Source organism: Lithobates pipiens, unplaced genomic scaffold (assembly GCF_037356315.1).
Source record: "Lithobates pipiens isolate NorthernLeopardFrog02 unplaced genomic scaffold, aLitPip1_a1.2 Scaffold_19, whole genome shotgun sequence".
Lineage (NCBI taxonomy): Eukaryota > Metazoa > Chordata > Amphibia > Anura > Ranidae > Lithobates > Lithobates pipiens.
The window spans coordinates 218152687-218165927 of NW_027507764.1; the positions used below are offsets into that span (position 1 = coordinate 218152687).

General features: G+C 38.5%; 1 protein-coding gene across 4 annotated transcripts in view; it reads left to right on the plus strand.

Annotated features, from left to right (window-relative positions):
- The window catches only part of HECW1 (HECT, C2 and WW domain containing E3 ubiquitin protein ligase 1), a 422188-nt gene that overhangs the window by 331030 nt on the left and 77917 nt on the right, over positions 1–13241 (plus strand). For all 4 annotated transcript variants that reach the window (XM_077491691.1, XM_077491690.1, XM_077491692.1 and 1 more), the window contains 6 exons: positions 886–987; positions 2575–2725; positions 4464–4582; positions 9044–9165; positions 10582–10767; positions 10904–11038. In XM_077491691.1, the coding sequence (XP_077347817.1) occupies positions 886–987; positions 2575–2725; positions 4464–4582; positions 9044–9165; positions 10582–10767; positions 10904–11038 (815 nt within the window). The remainder of the gene's footprint in view (positions 1–885; positions 988–2574; positions 2726–4463; positions 4583–9043; positions 9166–10581; positions 10768–10903; positions 11039–13241) is intronic.

Below are 13241 nucleotides of genomic sequence, written 5' to 3' on the forward strand. Positions count from 1 at the left end.
TATATCTCTTGAACACTTTTGATCACAGATATCTTGCATGTTGATCATGTGGTGGGGCCAGAGCTAAATCAACACGTTTAGTGGGTCATTGTGCCCACGTCATCAGGAATTATGAAGGATGATATTTTAGTTTGATCCGACTGAGCATTGGAGGCCTTCACCTCACCAGAGTGGAGTGGCAGGATGAAAGATTATATCAGAGTCATAACATCAACTGGTCCGGAGCAACCCAGACAACCGAGGTACCCAAAATGAATCAATCTGTATATACAAGTTTACAGATATACACTCACTATAGAGATGGCAGTATTGCAACCCCTTCTATATAGATACTATTAACTCAGGACCACAAAATTCTCTCTTTTCCCATCAATCCCTGAGTTAATAAGAGGGATTGCAATATTCCCATCACTATAGTGGGCGTATATCCGTAATTTTGTATATATGGATGAATTCATTTTGGCTACCTCGGTTGTTTGGTCATTAAGGTCTGGTGAGGTGACTTGTTCATCAGGAATTATAAAGGATGATATTTTACAGTAGTTGGACTAAGCACCTGACCAAGCATTGGAAGCCTCAACCACACCAGATCTCAAAAAACCAGACAACCGAGGTACCCAAAATGAATCCAGCTATAGATCCACTACTCCCTCATAGTCCTTTTCAAATGCGTGCCTGAATTAGGCACATGTAGTTCTTAAGGAAAAAGTTCTGCTAGTGAATTGAACTTGTAAATGCTTTTTATGTAAATTTTTTGTAGATTACTGCTTTTATCTAAATTATGATAAAGTTTGATAAATATGCGCTTATGGAATTGATATCACCAACAATGGAAGCATAATAATTAATCTGTGTACCTATACATTCCCCTCTTCCATCCTCTAGGTGAATGTCCTTTGCCACATAGTGCCACTCCTGTTAGTCAGTTACCCTCTCTTCGGACAGATCACCATCATTACCCCACCATTGATGAGCCACTCCCACCAAGTAAGGCCTTATCTGTAAAAACAATACTCAGTATATGCATGAAGTTTTACCAATAATGTTATCTTTATCAGTGCTAACCATTGCCATATACAGTATCTCACAAGTTAGTACACCCCTAACATTTTTGTAAATATTTTATTTTTATTTTCATGTGACAACACTGAAGACTATGCTACACTGTAAAGTAGTGCTTGTACTGCTTATATAACAGTGTCAATTTGCTGACACCTTAAAATATCTCAACACACAGCCATTAATGTCTAAACTGCTGACAGCAAAAGTGAGTACACCCTAAGTGAAAATGTTCAAATTGGGCCCAAAGTGTGAATATTTTGCGTGGCTACCATTATTTTCCAGCATTGCCTTAATTGCTTTGGGCATGGAGTTCACCAGAGCTTCACAGGTTGCCACTGGTGTCCTCTTCCACTCCTCCATCACAACATCACAGAGCTGGTGGATGTTAGAAACCTTGCGCTCCTTCGCCTTCTGTTTGAGTATGCCCCACAGATGCTCAATAAGGTTTAGGTCTGGAGACATGCTTGGCCAGTCCTTTACCCTAAGCTTCTTTAGCAAGGCAGTGGTCATCTTGGAGGTGTGTTTGGGGTCATTATCATGTCTCCGAAGGGAGGGGATCATGCTCTGCTTTAGTATGTCACAGTACATGTTGGCATTCATGGTTCCCCCAATTAACTGTAGCTCCCCAGTGCCGGAAGCATTCATGCAGACCATGACACTCCCACCACCATGCTTGACTGTAGGTAAGACTTGACACCACACATGCTTGACACCATCTGAACCAAATAAGATTATCTTGGTCTCATCAGACCACAGGACATGGTTCCAGTAATCCATGTCCTTAGTCTGCTTGTCTTCAGCAAACTGTGGGCCTTCTTATGCATCATCTTTAGAAGAGACTTCCTTCTGGGATGACAACCATGCAGACCAATTTGATGCACTTCGTGGCATATGGTCTGAGCACTGACAGGCTGACCCCCACCCGTTCAACCTCTGCAGCAATGCTGGCAGCATTGTCATCCATCTATTCCCAAAGACAACCTCTGGATATGGCGCTGAGCACGTGCACTTAACTCCTTTGCTCGACAATGGCGAGGCCTGTTCTGAGTGGAACCTGTCCTGTTTAACCTCTGTATAGAGAGTAAAAGCGATTACAGCAAATTTAACACACCTGCTCCCCATTCACACCTGAGACCTTGTAACAGTAACAAGTCACATGACACTGGGGAGGGAAAATGGCTAATTGGGCCCAATTTGGACATTTTCACTTAGGGGGTCTACTCGCTTTTGTTGCCAGCTGTTTAGACATTAATGGCTGTGTGTTGAGTTATTTTGAGGGGACAGCAAATTTATACTGTTATGCAAGCTGTACACTCACTACTTTACTTTGTAGCAAAGTGTCATTTCTTCAGTGTTGTCAAATGAAAAGGTATAATAAAATATTTACAAAAATGTGAGGGGAGTGCTCACCTTTGTGAGATACTGTATGTGTCATGTTATTTAATAAACAAGTTTGTGTTTTGTCACTGTTGTAAATTATTGCCTGCCTTAATTCTGTATTGTGAAACCTAGACTGGGAGGCTCGTATTGATAGCCATGGAAGAGTATTCTATGTAGATCATGTGAATCGCACCACGACATGGCAGAGACCGACGACAGCTGCAACACCAGATGGATTAAGTAGATCTGGGTCCATTCAGCAGATGGAGCAATTAAACCGAAGGTATGTGCAGCAATGTATAGATATTATTAAAGGAAACATAACATCAGAAATAAATTGTAACCCTTTAAAGTGTTACTAACCCCAGGACCCTGCATACACTATATCTGGTCTCCCACAGTACACAGAACATGTAAATGTTATTATTTAAGTAAATATAAACTGCTAAATACCTTTTCTCATCAGCAGTTAGAGCAGTCTTGTGACTTCTATCAGTGTCCAGCCAAGCACTGGTTAAATCCTGTAGGAGAAGTTTTCTGACTGACCTGTGAGACTACAATACCGCTGACCCTGTGTCTGGACAGTGCTGATTGGTCATGTGCTGATCACATGCACCCTCCCAAAAAAACCTCTCTAGCAAAACACACCAAACTGAGCATGTGCAGCCTGACTCCATAGACTCTGTGTTATCAGGAAATTATCAGGGGACAGTGGACGGAGGGGAGGATCAGAGAAGCCAGAGATCAAACAGGCTTTGTAAACAAATGCGGTGGATTAACTGATTTAACTGGTGTGGGTTTATTAACATTTTAAATAACAGTAGGTATGCAGCAGCATCATATTGGTTGTAGTTGGTAATTAAATGTTAAAATATTGTGTGTGGTTTGTCAAAAATGAACAATTCAGATTTTAACTGTTTTCACATGATGGATCTTATTTACTAACATGGTAGAAATTGAACTGGCATTTCTTGCAATTAAATTAAAAAAATGCCCAAAGCCTGATACCCATGCAAAAACACTTCCACAAAGCTTGTAAAACACAATAAAATGCTTCAAAGGCACTTGGAATACACTCTACTCAGGTGTAAATGCAGGTAGGGTTGGATTTAGCGATTAATGCTGTCAAGGCAAATAATTATGTGTCTTACTATGTTCTGGTATTATACCATTCCATGGCAGGTTAAATATAGTTTGTATAATTGCAATTTCTGTTATTTACAGTTTGAAAAACTTAGAAAATTGAAATAGGTAAAAGCAAATCAAAGATCTTCTTGGTGGCCACACAAGCATATATAAATGCTATGTTATGCATTAGGTTTTAGTTCCTTATATACTGTAATATATACATACTATACAGTATATATACTGTAATATATGTAATATACGGTAATATAAGAGTGAATTATAGGTTTAAAGAGGAACTTCAGTCCTTTTGCTCCACTTCCCCTCTGGCACTGCCATTATGGTGCTTGTGCAGATGTAAAAAAAAGGGGCCTTCCCAGCAATCGGGTCTTGGAAGATCCCTTTGCAAAGATAGCAAAGTTTAGGACTTTTATAACTGCTGACTTTGCGCATGCACACCTAGTTTAAAAATACCATTAATATCCAACTGTGTGATAGGGAGGGGGAGTAGGCAGGGCAACATAACATTTATGTTATTGTACCCTGTCTCCTTCTTTGATCGAACTGATAGCAACGCTCCACCAGTCTGAAAACATTGTTACCAAATTCCTCTAGATCTGTAAAAAGAGGTTGATATGATACAGTAGACATTGTATCCTAAAGTGATGTAGTTTTCAGTGAATGGAGCCATGCCAAGTGGCAGGGGGCATTGGAATTTGGCACTCATGGAAGTTTTGAATGCTGATGCTGCAATGCTAGATTGAGGGAAGGTAGGAGGTATGATTTGCCAGAGAGGTAAATATGATAGCTCTTCTGTTGCTGGGAATTGCAGCTAGTTTCAGCACTGTGTTATTTTGAGCACCATTGTGACATATTGTCTTCTATATTAAATTAAGGTATCAAAATATTCAGAGGACTATTGCAACTGAACGGCCAGAGGAAGAAGCTGGTGGACGAAATGACAGAATTCCTGGGGTTGGGGATTCTGAAACTGACTTGTCACAACCAAATCCAGGTATTTTTGTATTATGATAAGGATTCATAATCCATCTGTACTACTGCAGTAGGAGTAAGTAATGCAGAGAAAAATAATAAATATTTCAGTTTTAAGATAATGCTACTGATGGACTTAATGGAATCATTCCAGAAAATAAGGTCATTATGACAGAAATATACCATTATGTAATCATTCCTTTAATCAGAGTAATGTATGTACTGTTGTGTTTGATTTTATTCGATATATGGACAATATTGCGGAATGATAAAAAAAATGTCTACTGCATATCCTGTTCTATTCTCTCCCTCACTTTTTTAACCCTATATTTTGTGTCCAATTGATTTCTATGTAATAAAATTGGTTTAAAACTGAAAAAGGCTAATTCGACTTAAATTGGACCTTGCCATAAAATACATTATGTTAATAGCTCACAAAAGTACCTGTAAAGAAAAAAGCTAGATTTATTTTTTTGCCCCGTCTTCCACCTGTGGCACCTGTGATGACATTACACTCCTTCTGGCCAGATCCTGGGGAATACAGATACTCTTATAAAGGACCAGAGTAGCTTGTTATTATTATTATTATTATTCAGGATTTATATAGCGCCAACAGTTTGCGCAGCGCTTTACAATATGAGGGCAGACAGTACACTTACAATACAAATCAATACAGTAGGGATCAGAGGGCCCTGCTCGTTACAGCTTACAATCTAGAAGGGAGGGTCAAGTTGAAACAAAAGGTAATAACTGTGTATCTCAAGATTTTACCTGCCCTGCATTCCCCAGGAATCTTCTTGGAAGGAGAGTGGTGACATGCGAAAACAGGGGTAGGGTACGAGTGAACCTAACTTTTTTCTACACAAGGAACCTTTTAAACTATTCACATTAGGTCATTTTATAGGTGACTTTGCATTGTACTGCAAGGTCCACATTTTTTAGTGCACCTGCGCCTAGCCTATGGTCATTATTATATGCAGACCTTGCATAATTATTATTTTTATTATTATTATTATTTAGGATATATTTAGTAGTAGTAGTAGTAGTAGTAGTAGTAGTAGTAGTAGTAGTAGTGGTATTAGTAGTAGTAGTAACAAAGAAGTATTTATTTATTGTGCTCTTCAGCTCCTAGTGGGCATTATGTTTTTTTCCTGGTTCACACTATTGATCTGCCCTGGAGATAAACTGGCCTAGCAACATTAAATTTTTCTGCCATTCATACAGACAAAAGTAAATGCAGTTTTGCATGATGAATAGCTCTTCAGTTTGTTTTTGCACCCCTATCTACTTTTGTGGAACACTAGCCTCTCCGTATTTTTATTGCCCTATGCAGGAGCTTTTTGAGTAAGCCTCCCTGTGTGGATAATATAGAATTACATTCATAGGCATGTATATATAAAAAAATAAATTGCATAGCAATTCTCCAATAAAAGTGCAAGTATTGTGCAAATGGGGAAAAACAATTAATGCACTTTCACTGGGCGAATTGCTATGTAGTGATTTGTTTTTTATAAATGCAACCCATAAATTAATTCAAATAACTTAATAGCCAGTGTTTCTGCCTTTGAAAACGGAGGGTTTAGGTTTGATTACCTTTATAGCTCTTGTACATTCTGTCATTTCTACACAGCTTACACAGCTTTACAGGTGTATTGAGTAGATCTTTAGAGTGTGCTTGTATTTTAGAAGAAAATTTCACAGAGGTTATGCACTGTCAATAACTAATGTAATTCCTCTCTCACACCACATACATACAGGGAGAGATTTGCTAGAACTGGTGCACACAGAATCTGGTGCGACTCTGAATAGTAACCAATCAGCTTCCAGGTTTTATTGTCAAAGCTTAATTGAACAAGCTGAAGTTGGAAGCTGATTGGTTGGCACCAGATTTGGTGTGCACTTGTTTTAGTAAATCTTCCCTGCTGAGTCATTGAGAGTTTCCAACATCAGAAGACTTGGTTTGAAAACACCAATAATAAGTACATTTTTATTAAAAAATATTGCAGAACAGACCTTAAATACATCTGCACAGAAGGTGACAAAATAGATAAAAGACTCAATCAGGCCTGTTCAGTAATTTCAAAATACAAAGATGAATCACAGAAAAATGGTTGTTAAGCAGACCAGTATGCTCAGCCCGTCACTGTTTCATAGCAATATATGTTAAGCTTCTTGAGCTTAAATAGCAGGATGGAAGCACTTGAAAAGCACTGGCAGTCAGTTACAATTTCTTTGTAATTCTTTGAACTGAACACCTAGGGTGCTGGATATCAAATGCGGTGGTAATATTTTATAACAATATAAAAATGTCAGTTATGCAGTATATCTTATAAGATACAGTTTTAAGATCAATAAATAAACTACAGTGGACTTCAGACGAAAAGAAAAAAAAACATCTAAAAAGTATAAGCTACAGAATATTGTTGCCCTGGGCTGTGTAAATTAGATTGTAAAGACATTACTTTTACTGGCGGTATGATTATTTCAGATTTTAGGTGCTGAAAGCGGTACTATTATTTTGCATGGAAATTTGGCTTTTTATATTGTAGGCCTGTAATTCTTAGAAATAATTCACTTAAATCCATCCAAACAAGAGTCTAATAGACATCCCAGGTATGATAAAATTTTAAATATGAAATCATAAATTATATTATATATATATATATATATATATATATATATATATATATATATATATATATAAAATAACTATAAATAATTATAACAAATAATAATATAATAATAATATAATAATAATAATAATAAAAATTATTCAATAATGTAATCAAATCAAAACCACTGAAATATGCTGAGTTGCAGAATTGTCGCTGTCATTACTTTTAGGGTTTGATGATAAATTGTTTTCTAGCTGGTCTATAACCACTTTTGATGTAAACTGAAATTTTTTGGTTGCTATGGACAATCTCCAGTTTCCTGGCAAAGAAAAGTATTTATAATATAAAAATGCATGCAGGACACTGGGCAAACCACTAGGGACAAAGGAGATGTGTAATTTTTTAATACAGAACTGTAATATGTAAGATGACAGTATACTGTATCTATACTGTGTTTTTTACTTTTGAATTTGGCGCCAAACTCCATCCCCATGCGTCGCAACCCTCGCAGGGAACGGAGCTCATCGCTGTCACAGATCGAGGAGACACGGCGGCTCGCTGATCACAGTGGGGAGACATCGCTGGACCAGGGGACAAGGTAAGTAACCCCCTACATGGATCCAGCTTTGCGATCCCGAGTCTGGCTCGGGAATACCGTTTATGGTAATTTAATCTCACCCCGAGCCAGACTCGGGAATACCACCAGGGAGGCTACGTGAAGATGCACTAGGTTGCTGACTATATCTGGCCATAAATCTTATGGCAGCACAGTGTTCTGGGTATGCTGGTCCTGTGATCTTTTAGGTCACCAAACACACTCCTTGATACCAATTAAATAAATAATACAATAAAGACAATTAAAGGAATGCTAAAATACCATTAACCACTTGAGGTCCAGGCTATAGCCGAATGAAGGCCACAGCGTGGACCTGAATTTCTGGGAGGCCGTCATAGGAAGTACAGTCTTGGCTGCCCTGAACTCTTTGAGGTTAGTTTACTGAGTGCAAATAGGCTGTTCACTTTGCAAGAGAATTTGCATTTAGCTTAAGTGGATGAAGTGAGGTTCTTCTGTCTTCCATCATCCAACCATGTACAAGCAAAGATATGTATTTTTAAAAATCTTCCTTTCATGTGATTGGGTATTCAGCGCAAAGTATATTTTCACCACATTCATCAAGCTAACTGAAAATGCCCTTGCAAATGTAAACAGCCTATTTGACGTTATTAAATCTATGTGTATTTTATATGTCTCACTAGACTTTGAGGGTTGTAATAAGAAGAAATATGAGGAGTGATATTGTCAAGAAAATTGACAGCTCGAGATCTTACTCCTAAAGTGTTTAATATATATAAGGGACCTTAAAGTAAGACTAGCAACTCTGGTTTAAATGGGTTATTTTAGACAAGTAGTGTTTTATTATGTTTATGATGTAAGTGTGAGAGGAAAGTGTATTTGCCAAGTGAGTGTTTCTATATAAAGATAAAAGAGGACTCAAGAACATCTGTATTTCTCATTTCTGAACTTGCAGAAACTTGATAATATGTACAAAATAACATTAACCTGTCTTTTGGGTTGAAACAAAATCTCATATAGACATAGACACCCAGAGATGAAAGCTTGCAGGTTTTCTCTTCTTCTTTTACTTTTGTTCAGTAAGAGGTGACCACCTGCTGGATTTATAGATGACACTTGCAAAAACTGCTCACATTTTGTAATAAAGTCCTTCATAAGAATGCTTGCTGTGTAACCTGGGATTTATAATGACAAGTCCCTTGTGAAGCAGAGATCAAATGGATTTTCGTTTCCGTAACACTTGATGGCATGGTCATACCTCTAACAGCAGGTCATTGTGCTTTCTCCTTTGCAGAGCTTAGAAGAGATGCAACATTAACACCTATAAATTCCCAGAAAATTACCTTATTACTGCAGTCTCCAGCTGTCAAGTTTATAACACACCCTGAATTTTTTACCGTGCTGCATGCAAACTATGTAAGTAAAACAGTAAGATTTTATTTAAATGGCAACCTCTGGAAACAATAAAGAGTTTCAAGATTTTTACTATTTTTTTTGCTTAGCTCAATGCGCGTCTGGATAATTTAAAGCAAGTTCTCTGGAAACAATATAGAGTTTCAAGATTTTTGCTGATCTGGACAAATGGGAGGACATAAGGGGGCCCAATTAAGATAATTTTATTTAAGTTTATAGAACTAGTGTGACTAGAGCAACAGAGATTTAAAGAAGATGTTTAAGACAACTAACTCAAGTTCATTAGATAAAGGATCACATTACCGTATATAACAATATAACAATTTTTACTTGAAGAGTACATTTTGGTTTTGTCCAATTCAAGTTGATTTGTTATAAAAATACATCGACCAATGGTCACCAATTCCCCAGCCATGTCTCCCAAAGACGTATCGCTTTCGTGGTCTAATGATCCTCATCTGGGGTGAATGATGTAGTGAGCTCAGGGCATTGTGGACCTGCTCCTTGAACATGTGTCATCATGGTGCCCTACGCTCGAAGTACATTGAAGCAAAAAATGTAATGATGAGTTTCCCTAACCTTCAAGAGCCATTTAAAGCCCATTGCACCCTACAAACCATTAGATACAACTTATTTTCATTTTACCTATTAACAATAATGCACTTTGCAAAATTGCTGAACATTTTACTGAAATCTTTGTGAAGTTTTCACTCACATTAGAAACAATGGGGCTATTTTTTCTTGAAGAGTACACTATGATTTTGTCCAGTTCAAATTGGTTAATTTTTTTCTTAAAAATACATTGCCTAGCAGTTTAAAAATAAAAATAGCACCTCATTGCAATCATCATCAATTTCCCAGCAATGTATCCCAAAGCATCATTGCCTCATCTAGTGCTGGTCCTCATCTGCGGTGAATGATGTTGTGGGGCTGGGGGCATCATGAGCCCACTTCCTGGAGTGGTGTCATCATGGCGCCATGTGCTCAGAGTACATGCAGAGAACAGCCCAGATGAGTTTCCATAACCTTCACGATCCATTTAAAGCCCATTGCACTCTGATTTTTTTTTTTTTAAAACCATTTCATTTTCACCTTCCCTGTTGACATGAATGCACTTTGCAAGACTGGTAAGATTGCATTGAAATCTTCAGTGTTTTGCTGAAATTTCCAAAAAACAAAAGTTCTTAATTCTATTTATCCCTAATCACAGCAGAAAGCCATTGACACATGGGCATTGTAACTTTGTTCTTGTTGTTTACTTATTTTCACTAAAAATAAACCATGGTTATTTTATATTCTGGTGTGAGCATGGGAGGGCACATGTTTAGCTGTAGTGACTTTGGCAGAATGTGTGAATAATTTAGGTTGATGAAGTTTTCCTTTAATGACTTGCCATCTCCATATTTGTCCCACGATTAGAGTGCCTACAGAGTCTTCACCAACAGCACCTGCTTGAAGCACATGGTTCTGAAAATCCGCAGGGATGCCAGAAATTTTGAGCGCTATCAGCACAATAGGGACCTGGTGAACTTTATTATTATGTTTGCTGACACAAGGCTGGAGCTTCCGCGTGGCTGGGAGATTAAAACTGACCAACAAGGAAAGGTAAGTCAAGATATACATAAACACTATAGACTGTGAGCATGAAAGGATCAGAAACGCTATTAATATATTATAGTAAACTGTAGCAGATGGAACAAAAGCATATGAAAGTATTATTGATGTTTTTTTTTTTTGCCAGTCTTTCTTTGTAGATCATAATAGTCGAGCAACAACATTCATTGATCCACGGATCCCTCTTCAAAATGGCCGCCTTCCAAATCATCTGACACACAGACAGCATCTTCAGCGACTTAGAAGTTATAGTGCTGGGGAGGTATGATAACTTCTTTGTGAAAAAAATAAAACCTTTAACCACTTTAGCTCCGGAAGGTTTACCTCCCTTCATGATCAAGCCATTAACTTTAACTGACAATTGTGCGGTTGTGCGACATTGTACCCAAATAAAATAGATCTCCTTTTTTCCCACAAACAGAGCTTTCTTTTGGTGGTATTTGCTCACCTCTGCGCTTTTTATTTTTTGCGCTATAAACAAATAAATAAAGAAATAAACAATTTTGGAAAAAAAACATTATTTTATTTTCTGCTATAAAACATACCCAATAAAAAAATCTAATTTCTTTATCAATTTAGGCCAATATGTATTCTGCTACACGTTTTTGGTAAAAAAAAAACACAATAAGCATATATTAATTGGTTTGTGCAAAAGTTATTGCGCCTACAAACTAGGGATAGATTTATGGAATTTTTTTCTTTTTTTTTTACTAGTAATGGTGGCGATCAGTGATTTTTAGCGAAAATGTGATATTGCGGTGGACCAGTTTGACACTAAGTCACACTTTTTGGGAACCAGTGACACCAATACAGTGACCAGTGCTGAAAAAAAAATGCACTGTCACTGTACTAATGACACTGGCAGGAAAGGGGTTAACATCAGGAGCGATCAAAGGGTTTAATGCGTTCCTTGGGAGTGCTTGCTAACTGTGCGGGGATGCTTTGACTGGTGAAAGACAGAAATCCATCTTCCCTTCTCACAGAATGGCGATCTGCCTTGGTTATACAAGCAGACTGCTGTTTTGCCTGCCTGGGTAATGATCGCCAGGTGCCAGTGAACACTGGGTCCTCCAGACCCGCTGATTGGCTATCGCTGTGTCCAATCACAATGGAAGCGGATCGCCGGGAGCACACATGTGCCCCCAGACCCGGAAACAAAAAAGATTTACATTATTTCACACTGAAGGGCCACCCTGCTGCATTACATGTGCATGGGGCAGTCTGGAAGTGGTTAAAGGGAAAATTAGATATCCTATATAAGGTAATTTACTGTATTAAAATAGTAAATTGTTCCATTAATCTTATGGATCAATGTTCATTTTGAACTTCCATCCTCTAAAAAAGCAATTTTTAGTGCCCCATTCATAGTGTGTGTTGTGTTCACTGCGCATTATGTCTAAGCCCTTGTACACACGGTTGGAGATTCCGACGGAATGTGTCCGATCGGACCGTTTTGTCGGATATTCCGACTGTGTGTGGTCTACATCGGACTGTTTCCGTTGGAGTATCCGACGGACCAAGTTTTACAACTTGTTGGTAAAATTTTCCGACAAAATGCTCCGATCGGACATACTCCGATCATGTGTAGAGAATTCCGATCGGACAAAGTGCCACGCATGCTCAGATCAAATTCCTCCACTAAAGCTATTGGCTACTAGCGTGAACGTAGTCCCGTCGTAACGAAATAACGTAATCACGCCAGATTTTCCGACAACTTCGTCCGACCGTGTGTATGCAACAGTTTCGGACAAAATCCATCTGACAAAATCCGACGGATAAAATCCGACGGATTTGGTTGTCGGAATCTCCAACCGTGTGTACAAGGGCTAAGTGTGTTAAGGTGCCCAGTTAATTTTAACCACTTGCCGACCGCCGCGCGACGATGTACGTCCTATTTTTGAAGAGGGATATCTCGGTAACGGCAGCAGCTGCTGCCACAACCGAGATATCCATCTCTTCAGGCGGCGGTCGGCTGTACGTTAACGGTGGTCTCCGTGGCGGATTCGCCGCAAGATCACCGCTATCGGCGGCAGGAGGGGTGCCACCCCCCCTCCCACCGCCCTCCCGCACCTTCCGCCGCTTACCGGAGCCGTCGGTAGCGGCGGAGGCGATCGGGTCCTCTTCCTAGCTGGGCATAGAGACAAGTGAGGCTAAGATGGCCCCCACTCGTCTCTATACCATAGGAGGGCGGAAGCGACGTCAAAACGTCACTTCCGCCCATACCTCTTAAAGGTATATTTTTTTTAAATGTCAGATTTTCTTCTTTTTTTTGTTGCATTTTAGCCCAAATATGAGATCTGAGGACTTTTTGACCCCGGACCTGTCATGCTTTTTTCTATTAAAAGGGATGTTTACATTCCTTGTAATAGGAATAAAAGTGATCCATTTTTTTTTTTTTTAAACAGTGTAAAAATAAATAAAATCAATTAAAATAAATAAGAAAAAAAAAATATTTTTTAAAAACA